Here is an 18,188-nt window from a genome sequence, read left to right as displayed (position 1 = left end):
CCTCCCGAGTAGCCGGGACTACAGGCGCCCGCCACCTCGCCCGGCTAGTTTTTTGTATTTTTTTAGTAGAGACGGGGTTTCACGGTGTTCGCCAGGATGGTCTCGATCTCCTGACCTCGTGATCCGCCCGTCTCGGCCTCCCAAAGTGCTGGGATTACAGGCCTGAGCCACCGCGCCCGGCCCTCATAAGTCATTTTAACCAAAGTTCCTCAATTATGAAAAAAATAGAGTTTCTGATAACATTAGCATTTGTTACTGTGTTTATTTTAAATACTGCCATTCTGAACCAACACTGTAAGCATTTTTGTTTTAGTTATTTATGATGAAGAGTAAATTTCTAACAATGCTTTTTAATACTTTGTTTCCCAACTTGAGGACCAAATACAGAATCATAAAATTATTCTTTATTTATTTACAGCCATTAGATTCTTGCAAAACAAATACAACTTTTTTTTTTTTTTTTTTTTTTTTCCCGAGATGGAGTCTGTCGCCCAGGCTGTAGTACAGTGGTGTGATCTCGGCTCACTGCAAGCTCCACCTCCTGGGTTCACACCATTCTCCTGCCTCAGCCTCCTGAGTAGCTGGGACTACAGGCGCCTGCCACCACGCCTGGCTAATTTTTTTGTATTTTTAGTAGAGACAGGGTTTCGCCGTGTTAGCCAAGATGGTCTCGATCTCCTGACGTGATCTGCCCACCTTGGCCTCCCAAAGTGCTGGGATTACAGGCGTGAGCCACCGCGCCAGGCCAACAAATATAACTTCTTAGTATTTTTCAGTCATCTGTTTTTTTTTGCTTATATGCATGTTATAATTTATGATTTTGCAGGTACTCATGAATTAGTATAGTATTCATCGCAGTTATATATGTATGATAGTTAAGGAACATTTTGTAATATTCATATGACACTTTATGTATATGTAGGTCTAGTTCTAACATGTAACAATACCAATATGATTTTGTGCAATAACAATTTAATTTCTCTTGTGCTACTTTGTTACTAAACTTGAACATTATATGCAAACACTTTTGGTATACTTTCTAAACTTAAGTATTTTTTTTTTTAGATTTCAGTTGCTGTTCCCAACTGAAACTTCAGCCTAGTGAAGTTTCTCCAAATTTAGATTAATAAAAAACTTTTAAAACTACATGACTCAAGAAAAGTTTTCTAATTTGGCATCAATAATAATGGAACAAAAATTATGTAAAAACCTTAATTATAGCAACATAATGAAACAAAAATATTTTATTGATTAGAAATACAATATTTAGTATTCCATATTCTATTATTCTAATACTGCAAACTCTTCAGTAGGGCACCCAGTCATGTGAAACAATAATTATATTCAATCTGTAGTATTTTGCCTACTTCCAGTTATATAGTGTAATTTTCCAGTTTTTAAAAAATTTTGTCATGAAGATATATCTGTCAAGGAGGGAAGGAAGAGCATATTTAAGAGTTTTCTAGCTTGATTTTTATAACTTTAAAATACTTAAACCTGTGGTATGTGGGTCTTCATTTGTACTCTTGCCCTTGGGCCTGCAAATGTTATAGATAGTCTATTACTTTTGTTACATAGTATTTTCCAGACATACTAGCCAATGAAATAAGACAAGAAACAGAAATAAAAAATATAAGCATTTATAAGGTATCATTAATTGAGACAATCTGTTCTTCTACATAGCAATATCAAAAGAATCAGTATAAGAGTATGGTAATATTGGATATACAATTAATATCTAACAATCAATTTCAATTATTAGGAAAATAAATACAAAAAAGATAATACTCATAATAAAAAAAAAAAACTATAAAATACCCTGGAATAAACTGAACAAAAAATGTGACTTTTATGGAGAAAATTAAAATTTTCTGAAAGACTAAAACAAAATGCAAATAAATGTCAAAGTAAACCACATTCCTAGATGTGAAGACTCAACACTGTAAAAATGTAATTTCAGTCATAATCTCAGGAGGAAGCTATGGATAATTTAACAAATTGATTTTAATATTTATGTATAATAGTGAAGATGCCCATATAGCTAGTGCAGTTTTGAAGAAGATCAAATTGAGTAGATTTATCCTTTTGCATACTAACATTATAAAGCTATAGTAATTATAATGATGCTATATTGGAACAATACAATGGAAAAGAATAAAAAATATAGTAACATCTATTCACAAATAGGTACTCAGTATAGGATTGAGATAAAATAAATCAGTGTGTAAGTGTTCAAAAATAAATTCCAGATGGATTGAAAACCAAAAATGTGGTAAGTAAAATTGTACACTATTAAAAGAGAAAAAGTAGTAAAACTGAAAATCAATTACTTGAGCATCAATTGGAAGGAAATAAATTAAAACTAAAGAAAGTGGTAGGAAGGAAATAAATTAAAAGAAGTGGTGGGAAAGAAAATTATACCAAAATTAAGGAAATACAAAACAAACACACTAGAGAAAATTAACAAAACCCAAAATTGGCCTTTTGAAAAGATTAATTGATAAATTCTTACTAAAACTGATTAAGAAAAGAAAGAAGGCACAAATTACTGATACCAGAAACAAAAGGGGGACATCACTATAATGTCTACAGAATTACAAACTCTGACAACAGAAAAAACCAAAGTCTGAAGGTTCCTATATCTGGTAAATAAATTGAATCCACAAAGCAACCTCCATGCTGGGATGACTTCACTTGGGAATCTTTTCACATGTTTCACATGTTAAGATAGAAACAATGTCAGTCTTATGTTGACTTTTCCCAGAAAACAGAAAAAGAACATTGAATATATTCATTTTCTATGTCTGCTTTAACAAATTACCATAAACTGGATGACTTAAAACAACAGAAATGTATTCTTTCTCGGTTCTGGAGATCAGAGTCTGAATTCAAAGTGTGAGCATGGTTATGCCCCCTCTGAAGGCTCTAGGGGAGAATCCATTCTTTGCTTCTCCCAGCTTCTTTTGGCTGTATCACTCATCAGTCTGGGCCTCTGTGGTCACATTGCCTCCTTCTCTTCTCAGGATCCCTAACTTAATTACATTTGTACAACCCTTTTTCCAAATAAGGTAATATTCACAGGTTCTGTTGATTAGGTCACAAATACATCTTTATTTGGTGGTGATGGGGCACGTGTCATTCAACCCACTACATTTTCTAATTCATTTTATGAGACTAGGATAATTCTGGTATCAAAACCTACCAGGACATTATAAGAAAGGAAATACACAGACGAGCCTTTCTTGTGAACATAATGCAGAAATCCTACAGAATATACAGTAACGTCAGTTAACTAGAACTGATAGACATTTATAGAATGCTTTATCCAACAACAACAACAAAATACACATTCCTCTTAAAGTTACATGGAACATTCACCAAGATAGACCACATTCTAGGTCATAAAATGCTCAACTCATTTAAAAGAATAGCATACAAAGTGTTCTTACAGACCACAATGAGTTAAACCAGAAATCAGCAACAGAAAGCCAAAAATTCCCAAAATATTTGGAGATTAAAGAACACATTTCTAAATAATACATGGGTCAAAGAAAAGGTCTTAAGAGGAAAGCAAAAATATTTTTAAATGAGAATGAAAATTCGACTCACCAAACTTTGTAGGAAGCAGTGCTTAGAGGGAGATTTACTGAACTGAATGAATAAATTAGAAAAAATAAATATCTAAGATCAAGAATCTGGCCAGGTGTGGTGGCTCATGCCTGTAGTCCTAGCACTTTAGGAGGCCGAGGTGGGTGAAACACCTGAGGTCAGGAGTTCAAGACCAGCCTGGTCAACATGGTGAAACCCTGTCTCTACTTAAAATACAAAATTAGCCGGGTGTCGTCGTGTGGTGTGTGCCTGTAATCCCAGACACTTGGGAGGGTGAGGCAGGAGAATCACTTGAACCTGGGAGTCGGAGGTTGCAGTGAGCTGAGATCGTGCCATTGCACTCTAGTCTGGGCAACAAGAGTGAAACTCCATCTCACAAAAAAATAAAAAGTAAAAATAAAATCAAGAATCTTAGCTTCCATTTTAGGAAATTAGAGGAAAAAGGGCAATGGAAGTCTAAAGCAAGCTAAAGAAATGAAATAATGGGCTGAGGCAGGAGGATTGCCTGAGATCATGAGTTCGAGACCAAGCAAGCATAGTGAGACCCCATCTCTATCAAGAAAAAAAAAAAAAATTAGCTGGGCATGGTGGCATGTGCCTGTAGTCCTAACTACTCAGGAGGATCCCTGGACCCCAGGATTTCAAGGTGACAGTGAGCTATGATCACCCCACTGCACTCCATCCTGGGTGACATAGCAAGACCCTGTCTCTAAAAATAAATAAATAAGCTTTAAAAATAAAAAAGGAAGAGTAGAAATCAAGGAAATTAAGAACAATGGAGAAAATAAGTGAAACCAAAAGCCGGTTCTTTGAAATGTTCAGTAAAATTGCTAAACCTTTAGCCAGACTAACCAGGATAAAAGAAGAGCGGAAGTACCAAGATCAGAAATGAAAGGGATCGTTGTTACATGGGCATTAAAAGGATAATAAAGGAATATTAACAACTCTGTGTTCACATAAAAAAAATTGTGGTTACATAGGAAGCATATACATTTATGGGGTATATGAGATACTTTGATACAGGCATCCAATGTATAATAATCATATCAGGGTAAATGGGGATATCTATCCCTTCAAGCATTTATCCTTTGTGTTACAAACCATCCAATTATACTCTTTAGTTATTTTTAAGTGTAGAATTTATTATTGACTGTAGTCACTCTGTTGTGCTATGAAATACTAGGTCTTATTCATTCTTTCCAACTACTTTTCTTACCCATTAACCATCCTCATGTCCCCCCCACATCCTCCTGCCATCACCCTTCCCAACCTCTGGCAACCATCCTTCTACTCTTTTCCCCCATGAGTTCAATTGTTTTAATTTTTAGCCCCCACAAATAAGCGAGAACATGCGAAGTTTGTCTTTCTGTGCCTGGCTTCTTTCACTTAACATAATGACCCCCAGTTCCATCCGTGTTGTTGTAAATTACAGGATCTCATTCTTTGTTTGGCTGAATGTATATATGTTGGATGTTGGATGGATATATGTTGGATGTATGGATGAATGTATCCATTGTATATATGTCCCACATTTTCTTTATCCATTCATCTGCTGATGGATATTTAAGTTGCTTCCAAATCTTAGCTATTGTGAACAGTGCCACAACAAACATGGGAGTGCAGATATCTCTTCAATATACTGATTTACTTTCTTTTCGGTATATACTCAGCGGTCGAATTGCTGGATCATATGGGAGCTTTGTTTTTAGTTTTTTTGAGGAACCTCCAAACTGTTCTCCATAGTAGTTGCATTAATTTACATTCCCACCAACAGTGTGTGAGGGTTCCCTTTTCTCCACATCCTTGCCAGCATTTGTTATTGTCTGACTTTTGGATATAAGTCATTTTAACTGGGGTGAAATGATACCTCGTTGTATTTTGATTTGCATTTCTCTGATGATCAGTGATGTTGAGCACCATTTCATATACCTGTTTGCCATTTGTGTCTTCTTTTGAGAAATGCCTATTCAGATTTTTGGCACATTTTTAAATTGAATTGTTAGATTTTTTTTTCCTATAGGGTTGTTTGAGCTCTTTATATATTCTGGTTACTAATCCTTTGTCAGATGTGTAGTTTGCAAATATTTTTCCCATCATGTGGATTTTCTCTTCACTTTGTTGATTGTATCCTTTGCTGTGCAGAAGCTTTTTAACTTGATGTGATCACATTTGTCCATTTCTGCTTTAGTTGCCTGTGCTTGTGGGATATTACTCAAGAAATGTTTGCCCAAAACAATGTCCTGGAGCATTTCCCCTGATGCTTTCCTGTAATAGTTTCATAGTTAGAGGTCTTAGATTTAAGTCTTTAATCCATTTTAATTTGATTTTTGTGTATGGTGAGAGATGGGGGTCTAGTTTCATTCTTCTGCATATGGATATCCAGTTTTCCCAACAACATTTATTGAAGAGACTGTCTTTTCCCCAGGGTATGTTCTTGGGACTTTTGAGTTTATTGTAGTATGTAGTTTATATGGATTTATTTCTGGGTTCTCTATCCTGTTCCATATGTGTCTGTTTCTATGGCAGTACCATGCTGTTTTGATTACTGTAGCTCTGTAGTATAATTTGAAGTCAGGTAATGTGATTCCTCCAGTTTTGTTCTTTTTGTTCGGGATAGCTTTGGCTATATTATGGGTCTTTTGTGATTCCATATAAATTTTAGGATTGTTTTTATTCTGTTTTTGTGAAGATTGTCATTCATATTTTGATAGGGATTGCATTAAGTCTGTCATTTGCTTTGGGTAGTATGGACTTTTTTTTTTTAATTATTTTTTATTATTATACTTTAAGTTCTAGGGTACATGTGCATAATATGCAGGTTTGTTACATATGTATACTTGTGCCATGTTGCTGTGCTGCACCCATCAACTCGTCAGCACCCATCAACTCGTCATTTACATCAGGTATAACTCCCAATGCAATCCCTCCCCCCTCCCCCCTCCCCATGATAGGCCCTGGTGTGTGATGTTCCCCTTCCCGAGTCCAAGTGATCTCATTGTTCAGTTCCCACCTATGAGTGAGAACATGCGGTGTTTGGTTTTCTGTTCTTGTGATAGTTTGCTAAGAATGATGGTTTCCAGCTGCATCCATGTCCCTACAAAGGACACAAACTCATCCTTTTTTATGGCTGCATAGTATTCCATGGTGTCTATGTGCCACATTTTCTTAATCCAGTCTGTCACTGATGGACATTTGGGTTGATTCCAAGTCTTTGCTATTGTGAATAGTGCCACAATAAACATACGTGTGCATGTGTCTTTATAGCAGCATGATTTATAATCCATTGGGTATATACTCAGTAATGGGATGGCTGGGTCATATGGTACATCTAGTTCTAGATCCTTGAGGAATCGCCATACTGTTTTCCATAATGGTTGAACTAGTTTACAATCCCACCAACAGTGTAAAAGTGTTCCTATTTCTCCACATCTTCTCCTATTTAATAAATGGTGCTGGGAAAATTGGCTAGCCATGAGTAGAATGCTGAAACTGGATCCTTTCCTTACTCCTTATACGAAAATTAATTCAAGATGGATTAGAGACTTAAATGTTAGACCTAATACCATAAAAACCCTAGAGGAAAACCTAGGTAGTACCATTCAGGACATTGGCATGGGTAAAGACTTCATGTCTAAAACACCAAAAGCAACGGCAGCAAAAGCCAAAATTGACAAATGGGATCTCATTAAACTAAAGAGCTTCTGCACTGCAAAAGAAACTACCATCAGAGCGAACAGGCAACCTACAGAATGGGAGAAAATTTTTGCAATCTACTCATTTGACAAAGGGCTAATATCTAGAACCTACAAAGAACTCAAACAAATTTACAAGAAAAAAACAAACAACCGGCCGGGCGCGGTGGCTCAAGCCTGTAATCCCAGCACTTTGGGAGGCCGAGACGGGCGGATCACAAGGTCAGGAGATCGAGACCATCCTGGCTAACATGGTGAAACCCCGTCTCTACTAAAAATACAAAAAAACTAGCCGGGCGAGGTGGCGGGCGCCTGTAGTCCCAGCTACTTGGGAGGCTGAGGCAGGAGAATGGCGTAAACCCGGGAGGCGGAGCTTGCAGTGAGCTGAGATCCGGCCACTGCACTCCAGCCTGGGCGACAGAGCGAGACTCCGTCTCAAAAAAAAAAAAAAAAAAAGAAAAAAACAAACAACCCCATCAAAAAGTGGGCAAAGGATATGAACAGACATTTCTCAAAAGAAGACATTCATACAGCCAACAGACACATGAAAAAATGCTCATCATCACTGGCCATCAGAGAAATGCAAATCAAAACCACAATGAGATACCATCTCACACCAGTTAGAATGGCAATCATTAAAAAGTCAGGAAACAACAAGTATGGACATTTTAACAACATTGATTCTCACTTAAACCCAGGAAATGGAAGCAGAAGACTTCCCTAACTCATTCTGGGAGCCCAGTGTTACCATAATACCAAGACCATATAAAATATTACAAAAAAAGGAGAACTCAAGACCAACATTTTTCATAAAAATAGATGCAAAAACCTTTAACAGAATATTAGCAAGTCAAATCCAGTGACGTATAAAATAATTATATCCCACAATAAAGCAGAATTTATTTTAACTATGCAAGGATATTTTAACCTTCAAAAGTCAGTGTAATCTATTACACCAACAGACTAAAGAAAAAAATCATGTGGTCACATCAGAAAGTGCAGAAAAAATATTTGACAAATTGTGGCACCCATTCATGATAAAAATACTCAGCAGACTAGGAATACAGAAGAACTCCCTGACTTGATAAAGAACATCTACACAAGACCTACAGCTAATATCATACTTTTTTTTTTTTTGAGACAGAGTCCAGCTCTGTTGCCCACGCTGGAGTGTAGTGGTGCAGTCTCTGCTCACTGCAACACCTGCCTCCCAGGTTCAAGTGATTCTCCTGCCTCAGCCTCCCCAGTAGCTGGGATTACAGGGCTGTGCCACCATGCCTGGCTAATTTTTTTTATTTTTATTTTTATTTTTTTTTTGAGACGGAGTCTGGCTCTGCCACCCAGGCTGGAGTGCAGTGGCGGGATCTCAGCTCACTGCAAGCTCCGCCTCCCGGGTTCACACCATTCTCCTGCCTCAGCCTCCCGAGTAGCTGGGACTACAGGTGCCCGCCACCTCGCCCGGCTAGTTTTCTTTTTTTTTTTTATTTTTAGTAGAGACGGGGTTTCACCGTGTTAGCCAGGATGGTCTCGATCTCCTGACCTCATGATCCGCCCATCTCGGCCTCCCAAAGTGCTGGGATTACAGGCTTGAGCCACCGCGCCCGGCCTTTTTTGGATTTTTAGTAGAGATGGGGTTTCAACATATTGGGCAGGCTGGTCTCAAACTCCTGACCTCAAATGATTCACCCACTTTGGCCTCCCAAAGTGCTGGGATTACAGGCGTGAGCCACCGTGCCCAGCCAACATCATACTTAATGATGAGAGACTAGATGCTTTTTCCCTGAGATTGGGAACAAGAAAAAGATGTCCCCTTTCACCACTCCTGTTCATCACAGTATTGGAAGTCCTAGCTAATGTAATAAAATAAGGCAAGAAAATAAAAGATATGCATTGGAAAGAGAGAAAGTTGGCTTTGTTTGCAGTTGACATGATTGCCCATGTCATGAAAACCCCAAAGAACTGAGAAAATAATTAGTAATAATAAACCTCCTCCTGGGCCAGGTGCGGTGGCTCACGCCTGTAATCCCAACACTTTGGGAGACTGAGGCAGGTGGGTCACCTGAGGTCAGGAGTTCGAGACCAGCCTGACCAACATGGTGAAACCCTGTCTCTACTAAAAAATACAAAAATTAGCCGGGCATGGTGGTGGCACCTGTAATCCCAGCTACTCAGGAGGCTGAGGCAGGAGAATCACTTGAACCGGGAGGCAGAGGTTGCAATGAGCCTAGATGGTGCCATTGCACTCCAGCCTGGGTGACAGAGCAAGACTCTGTCTCAATAAAATAAAATAAAAAAACCTCCTCCTGTAACTAATTAGCAATTATGGTAAGGTTACAGAATCTAAGGTTAATATTATAAAAGTTAATTACTTTCCTATATACCTGCAATGAACTACTGAAATTCGAAATTTAAAATAATACTGTTTACATTAACATCAAAAAAATGAAATACCTAAGTATAATTCTGAAGAAAATTTTGTAAGATCTATATGAGGAAAACTATAAAACTCCAGTATTCCAGTGAAAGAAATCAATGAATATCTTAATAAGTGAAGAGATATTACATATTCATGGATCGGAAGACTCAGTATTGCTAAAATGTTAACCACAAACTGGGAGAAAATATTTGCCAAATGTATAATAAAGGACTTGTGTGCAACATATGTAAAGAACTTTTAAAACTCAACGGTGAGTAAATCAGCTGGGCTCTGGCTCACGCCTGTAATCCCAACAGTTTGGGAGGCCAAGGTGGGCAGATCACTTGAGGTCAGGAGTTCAAGACCAGCCTGGCCAACATGGTGAAACCCTGTCTCTACTAAAAATACAAATATTAGCTGGGTGTGGTGGCACACACCTGTAATCCCAGCTACTGGGGAGGCTGAGCAGAGAATTGCTTGAATCCGGGAGGCAGAGGTTGCAGTGAGCTGAGATCGCACCACTGCACTCCAGCCTGGGCAACACAGTGAGACTCCATCTCAAAAACAAACAAACAAAACCAACCAAACAAACAAAAAAACAAAACCCTCAATAGTGAGAAATAACTCAATTTTTTTAAATGGGCAAAAAATCTGAACAGATATTTTACCAAAGAAGATATATAGATGACAAGCATAAGATGCTTAATACGATATGTCACTAGGGAATTGAAAATTAAGACAATGAGATACCACTGTATACCTATTAGAATGGGTAAATTTCAAAAATCTAAATACTAAATGGTGGTAAGATGCAGAGCAAGAGGAACACTTATTCACTGTTGGTGAGGATTCAAAATGGTACAGCCAGTTTCAAATATAGCTTGGCAGTTTCTTACAAAGCTAACCATAAATGTGTCATTCAGTCAAGCAGCCACATACCTAAGTTTTTATCCAAATGAGTAGAAAATTTATATCCACACAAAAAACTACACACAAATGTTTATAGCAGAATTATTCATAATCACCCCAAGCCAGAAGCAACTAAGATGTCCTGCAATAGGTGAATGGATATACAAACTGCTATATTCACACAATGAGATAGTATTCAGCAATAAAACACAGTAAGTTATCATGCCATGAACAGACTTGGAGGAACCTTAAATGCATATTGCTAAGTAAAAGAAGCCAGTCTGAACAGTTACATAGTGTTTGATTCCAATCATATGGCATCTGGAAAACACAAAACTATAGCGACATTAGAAAGATCAGTGGGGCTGGGCACAGTGGCTCACACCTGTAATCCCAACACTTTGGGAGGCCAAGACAGGAGGATTGCTTAAGGCCAGGAGTTCAAGACCAACCTGGGCAACATAGACCCCGTCTCTTCAAAATAATTTTTTTTCTAATTAGTTGGGCATGGTGCGTGTGACTTTAGTCTCCCCTACTTGGGAGGCTGAGGTGGGATGATTGATTGAGCCCAAGAGGTTGAGGCTGCAGTTAGCCATGATCATACCACCATACTCTAGCCTAGGTGACAGAGTGAGACCATGTCTGGGAAGAAAAAAATCAGTAGTGGCCGAGGGTTCATGAGGAAGAGAGGAGAGATGAATACGTGAAACATGTTGTTGACAGTAAACTATTCTATGTGAAACTGTAATGGCAGCTACATGACATGCATTTGGCAAAACCTCTAGAACTAACTAATACAGAGTGAACTATGTTGTAAACTATAGACCTTAGTTAATAATAATGTATCAATATTGGTTCATTAATTGTAACAAATATACCACACTAATATGACATGTTAATGATAGGGGGATCTGTGTGGGTCTGTTGGTGGGGGTGTATATGCTAACTATCTGTACTACTTGCTCTTATTTTAAATAAAAATTTTAGGTTGGCCCTGGTGGCTCATGCCTATAATCCAAGCACTTTGGAAGGCTGAGGCAGGTGGAGCACCTGAGGACAGAAGTTCGAGACCAGCCTGACCAATATGGTGAAACCCCATCTCTACTAAGAATACAAAAATTGGCCGGATGTGGTGGCATGCGCCTGTAATCCCCGCTACTTGGGAGGCTGAGACAGGAGAATTGCTTGAACCTGGAGGCGGAGGTTACAGTGGGCTGAGATCACGCCACTATACTCCAGCCTGGGTGACAGAGCAAGACTCCATCTGGAAAAAAAAAAAAAATTTAAAGGGGAGATAAACAAATGTGAAAGGTGTTAAAATTGTGCATGCAAATGGAAATATTTTATAGGCTATAACAAAGGAATTATAAACTAATTGAAAGGCAGGAAATAAAAACCTATAGTAAACATCATAATAATTGAATAGTGGCAGCTTTTTCTCTGAGATGAGAATGAGACAAAGATGTATTTCATTACCAGTTCTATTTATCATTGTACTAGAGAAAATCATAGCCACTGTAATAAGCAAAAGAAATAGAAAGTATAATTGTTGGAAAGGAGGAAAGTTAGTTCATTATTCACTGGTGAATTGATGTTTTATGTAGAAAATCAGAATGAATGAACAAATTTAGAAATATTGTTGGGTACAAGGTCAGTATATGAAAATTAACGTTATATACTAGCAACAATTAAAGAATGACATTTAAAATATTCCTTTTTTTTCAAGACAGGGTCTCATTCTGTTGCCCAGGTTCACAGCTCGCTGAAACCTTGACCTCCCTAGGCTCTGTTGATCCCACCACCTCAGCCTCCTGAGTAGCTGGGACTATGGGCATGCACCACCACACCTGGCTAGTAATTGTATTTTTTTGTAGCAATGGGGTTTCACTATGTTGCCCGTGCTGGTCTCGAATTCCTGGGCTCGGGTGATCCTCCTCCCTCAGCCTTCCAAAGTGCTGGGATTATAGGTGTGAGCCACCATGTGCTGCCAAAAGATATTCCATTTTAATAATAAGAACATCAAATAACCAGAAAAAAAAATCTAAAGATAAGCAAGGTATCTATGTGGAAAACTACAAAAATTACTGTGAGAAATTAAAGAAATCCTAAATAAATTTTGGAATGGATCATGTTTCTGGATCGGAAAATTTAATATTGTAAAAATCTCAATTGTTCCCAAATTTTTTGTAAATTCAATGCAGTCCCAGTAACAATTTCAGAAAGTTTTCTTGTGGAAGTTGATATGCTGATTTTGAAACTTAATAGGAAATTCTGAGAATCAAGAATAAGTAAGATAATCTTGTTGAAGAAGAACAAAGTTGAAGGACTTACGTTACCAGACATTGTGACTTATTATTAAAGCTTCATGAAATCAGCCTTACTGGCACAAAGACAAACAGACTAATGGAGCAGAATACAAAGTCCAAAAGTCCATCCAATCCCTCGCTCCGCTGTGTATATTTATAACCAGGCGCTATTGCAGTGCTTGCCTTGTAAAGTTGAGGCAATCACATTTGAGATAAGGAAGCACTTTCTAGGAAAGAATGTTTTGGAGGGGTCAGAACTCAGTTTGTCACTCGTGTCGCTATCTACGTTTCTATTGCCAGTATCCCAGGCTTTGTAATTGAGGGCATTACTTTTACTCATTGAAACATGAGTCAGGAATTGGCTTTGGCCGTCAGTGTGGTAGTTTGGAGTATCGCCACGCCTATTTGTGCAAATTCAACTACTTTCAGTTTAAAAGGTTGGGGAGAGAGGGGAAATAATGTAAATACTTTAGGCAATCTGTTTTTTCATTTAGTAATCATAAACCTAGGTAGTAAGCATGAGATGAGAAATGTGAATTCCTGTTCCATGTGTTGGTTCCTGCGTGTGTCTCAACGTGTGAGCTCTTGCTTCACATGTGAGTGAAGCAGGAGTCCAGTTTGTTCCAAGCAACACACTCACTCAATGAAAACTACTTCATCTGTTATTATCAGTTAAGAAATAGCACTGTTGACCTAAATAAGGAAACTGAGGTAAAATTAATCTAGAGAGTTTATTTGGGGCAAGTTTGAGATTGCAGCTCAGGAAACACTGGGAAGTGATCCTGAGAAAAAAGGAGTTGCTTGAGTTTTGTTTGTTTGTTTTGTTTTTGTTTTTGTTTTGAGATGGAGTCTCTCTCTGTTGCCTAGGCTGGAGTGTAGTGGCATGATCTCGGCCCACTGCAATCTCCGCCTCCCGGGTTCAAACGATTCTTCTGCCACAGCCTTCTGAGTAGCTGGGACTACAGGCGCACACCACCACGCTCAGCTAATTTTTATATTTTTAGTAGAGATGGGGTTTCACCATGTTGACCAGGATGATCTCCATCTCTTGACCTTGTGATCTACCTGCCTCAGCTTCCTGAAGTGCTAGGATTACAGGTGTGAGCCACCGTGCCTGGCCTGCTCGAGTTTTTAAAGAAAAAAGGATGAATCAGGAGGGGGCGATTACAAAAGTTGTTTTTGGGAACTCTTACCGGTTTCCAGAAGTAACATTGATTAGTGATTGGTTGTACATTGTTGAACTATTGGGTAGGAGTTAGAGTATCCAGCATGGCATTGTTAGGTTACTTTATAGCTTACTTGTGTCAGTCACTCTGGAGCTCACATAGCGGCTCATATCTCTTAGATTAAGTTTCTTTCTTAGGATCTAGCCCAATCCTGAGGGAAAAACAGCTGTGTTAAGCTTTCCAAAGCAGTATATGTAGTGGTCCTGGCTTGTGCTCTTGAGTCAGACTACCTGGATTCAAATCCTAGTTCCACCTTTACTATCAGCGTGCCCTGGGCACCTTACTTAACCTCTATGTTCAGTGTCCTTATCTGTAAAATGGAGATAGTAATAGCACAACACCTCATAGCAGTGTTGTGCCAATTAAATGACTCACATGTAAACTATGGTTGGCACATAGTCGATGCATAATCAGTGTTGATTATTTTTGTTATTACCAGTATTGTTATTACTGAGACATGATAAAGGTGGTATGCTCTTAAGGGATTTTCAAGGGATTTTTTTTACCTTTGGCATATGCTTTTAGAACCCAATCCCTGCATGAAATGTGATTCTGCTGTACTAGGCTAGTTTCTGTTTGGTGCTTGTTTTCTGTAGGGAGCTGACAATCAGATGTGGCTAGCTGTGGGATGGTCGTATGTCACAGAACACAGCTATTAGGGGCAAGAGAGCCTTTGGGTTGAGCAATGTAGATGTGTAGATATCCTAAAATACTTGGATGTATATGTTTAAGTACATATATTTTAGCCACCAGCATTTTTCTATGTACAAAGATCCACTGAATCTTTTAAAGTCAGTGTAACCCTTATTATGCTTCTATCCTTTGCTTTTCACTAGAGAATGATTGTAGCCTGTATTGTAGGATGGCATCTCTACAGTCAGTATCCCATGGTACTGCATGTGGGTACATTATTGTAGGGTACAACACTTTGATGTTTTATGATTCTACTCTCCTTCCCTGAGGCCATGGATTTTTATCTCACCACTATTGTTACCTTTAAAGAATTTTGAGGAATATTATAGGTGGCTGTTCACCATCTTACCACTCTCCCCCTTCCACACTCAGAGGCACAGACTCTCATATTTACTTTCCAGGACTCTCAGAACCGAAGTACTATTCTTGTTCCTGACTTCAATCCTATCCATCCTTCTCACAGAAAAGCTGCCCTTTGTTTCCAGCTGTCACTCTACAGTGCTGAGGCGCACATGGCTGTTTGCTCACGTACTAGCAGCAGCAGCTCCTCTCCTTGACTGCCAGAATGTCGAGGCTTCACTCAGTCCCCTGCCATGCTGGCAGCTACTGCTTCCTCTAAGGCATTACTGATGCCAACCAAGATTTTGTTTGCTTCTGTCTGCTTTTCTTTCCCCCTCATCTTTCCTGTGTTCTCTGGCTCCTTGGCTTTTGCTTAGGAAAAACTGATCACTTATAGACTTTGCCAACTAATGAGCTCCATCTTTCTGCCAGGCGAACAAATACTTCAAACCAAATGGGCTTTGTCATCAAGCTTTTTTTTGACAATGTTGTTTGAGGCTCAGGCATCTGAGCCTGTTCAGCGCATCTACCACCAAAAGAGGGCTTATGCTAGAGCGGTGGTCTTCAAATAGAACAAATTAGGGTCTTTCCTGTGTCCATTTCTTAGAACAAGGGAAATATAAGCTTAACGAGTTCTAAGGTAATTTGTATTGTGTGTCCAAAACAGCTTCTGAACATGCAAGCATTTAGTATTTCACTGTAGTGATATAAAGTTATAGTGCACTTGTATATTGCACATTGAGGAATCTTGAAAAAACTTATGTATCCAGGTGGCGGATTAGATTTTTTCTTTCAACTTATAATTATCCTGAAATGTTAACACCATCTCGTTTTTGTGTTTTTTTCCTCTCTCTGTAGAATATTTTCCTTCTTGGATATAGTAACTTTGTGCCGATGTGCACAGATTTCCAAGGTAGAGTATTCACCAGATTTTTAATCAATAAATATCAAGTTTTATTAGAATGAGTTTTAGTTCAAATTACTGAAAATTAAAATTTTATTGTCTTTTATACTTAATATAACACAATGGTATAATTTTGCATTTGATGATTGACTTAATATACATTAAAAGTAGAGGTTTGGAAATAAAGGTTAATCAAGACTTTCTTTAAGAGTCTCAATAAATGTGTTTCTTTCACCCCCAATCCCTCTTCCTTTACCTCCCACCTTCCAGGCTTGGAACATCTTAGCCCTGGATGGAAGCAACTGGCAAAGAATAGATCTTTTTAACTTTCAAACAGATGTAGAGGTAAGTTAGCTTTGGTTTAGACAGAAAACTTTTTAAAAAGATGAGTAACTGTTCCCTCTTTCCTGCCTTTTTATTTTACTGCATTTAGATCTAATACTAAAGTGCCAAGGTAGAACAGAAAGAAGAAAAACTGGAAGGGATTTGCATACATAAAACAAAATCCTGCTTGCATTTTAAATTGTATCAGTAACAGATTGGTTTTCTCTCCTTTAGTTTATAGTCTGAGTTTTACTACTCAGCTTTTTAAAGCCACACACCTGCATCATTATCACCTGGTTCAATGCTTTAACCTTAGGAGACTTAACAAACACTTATTGACCTAAAAAATCCACTGAGAATTCTAATTCATCATCAAAAATGGAGAAATGGCAGAAGCACAGGCCCAAGAGTGAGGCTGGAGATCTAAAGTGTCACCCCAGCTCAGCCACTTAAGTCGTGTAATCTCTCAGTACTTCTGTTTTATTATCTATAAAATAAAGAAGTAAAGTAATAGTTAAGTCTTATACAATTCCAAGATTCTGATATATTTATCTGTAAATATGTAAATATCTCCATTTAAGCATGGTAAACCTGATGAAATGAGCACAGTTTATTTAGAACAACTTTGATATTCAATACGAAATTTCTAACCAAAAAGGAAGTTAAGGCAGGGAATAATAAAGAGCATTGTACTTAGGATTTGTCTGAAGCGCTGGTTTGAGGGTCTTGAGATTCTGAAGTTTATTTTCTACCTAATGTAAAACCTAATGTATTTCCAGTTTAGCAAACTTACAGTAGTGGAAATGCATTTTAATTTAGTTACTCACACAGTATGTTTGCCATGTGTTTTTACCAAGATGTATTTATTGTTTTTTTTTTTTTTTTTGGATAAGGAAATGCATGTGTTTAACAGTAGGACTGAGCTAAGCAATTTCCTGCTAGCTGCTTAACCTGGTTTGACCTAGACAAACTAATGGTCTAGGTCAGTTGTGGAGACTCTTCACCTCCTTCTCTAGGTTACTTACTGCTTGAGAGTCTCTGCTTCTCATCTTATACCAGTGGAGCACAATACTTACAGTAAGTGGGGCAGAGCAGAAGATTTCCCTTTATTAAATAAAGGGGGAACCCCTTATTTCTGTCATATTGTGGTGCTCTGCTCTTGGAAGAGGATTCACGCCCATCCTGGAACGATAAGCTCTAGTTCCTGGCTTAACACTGTAGTTTCTGAATTAGGTGTTTTTTAGTACGCTTTTGAGAGTTAGCAGCAGTGATTACAACAGTGCTCCACCTAAACATGCCAACATTCCATGCCAGTGAATATAATTCCCCTTCAAACTGATCATATCTCAATATTTGTTCACTGTGTTTACTTAGTGACGATGTGGAGGACATTTAATTTCTAAAAATTGTAGTCATTTCTACTGACCACAAAGGAGAGTTATTATTTTGAAAAAACTGAGCAAAATACTTTCTCTCTTTTTGTGGTTCTTCATGTCTCCTCAAATTTGATGACTTTTCCAACCATACAACTTTTTTGGAAAGCACATGAAGAACTTTTAAAGTCAGGCTGGGTGCGGTGGCTCACACCTGAAACCCCAACACTGTGGGAGGCCGTAGGGGGCAGATCACTGGAGCCCAGGAGTTCAAGACCAGCCTGGGCAACATAGCAAAACCGCGTCTCTACAAAAAAATGAAAAAGCAAAAATTAGCCAGGCACAATGGCACATGCCTGTAGTCTCCGCTACTCAGGAGGCTGAGGTGGGAGGATCA

At 38.3% G+C, this 18,188-nt stretch overlaps 1 protein-coding gene across 2 annotated transcripts in view; it reads left to right on the top strand.

Annotated features, from left to right (window-relative positions):
• Window positions 1–18,188, top strand: part of LOC105470931 (F-box and leucine rich repeat protein 2) — a 127,624-nt gene that overhangs the window by 66,045 nt on the left and 43,391 nt on the right. For both annotated transcript variants that reach the window (XR_980881.2, XM_011723274.2), the window contains exons 3-4: window positions 16,049–16,103; window positions 16,365–16,439. Coding sequence is in view for 1 of the 2 variants with exons in the window: in XM_011723274.2 (XP_011721576.1) it covers window positions 16,049–16,103; window positions 16,365–16,439 (130 nt within the window). In the remaining variant the exon portion in view is untranslated. The remainder of the gene's footprint in view (window positions 1–16,048; window positions 16,104–16,364; window positions 16,440–18,188) is intronic.

Source organism: Macaca nemestrina, chromosome 2, assembly GCF_043159975.1.
Source record: "Macaca nemestrina isolate mMacNem1 chromosome 2, mMacNem.hap1, whole genome shotgun sequence".
NCBI classification, from domain to species: domain Eukaryota; kingdom Metazoa; phylum Chordata; class Mammalia; order Primates; family Cercopithecidae; genus Macaca; species Macaca nemestrina.
The sequence above is the reverse complement of the archived record's forward strand: the minus strand, read 5'-3'. Positions and strand labels throughout refer to the sequence as shown.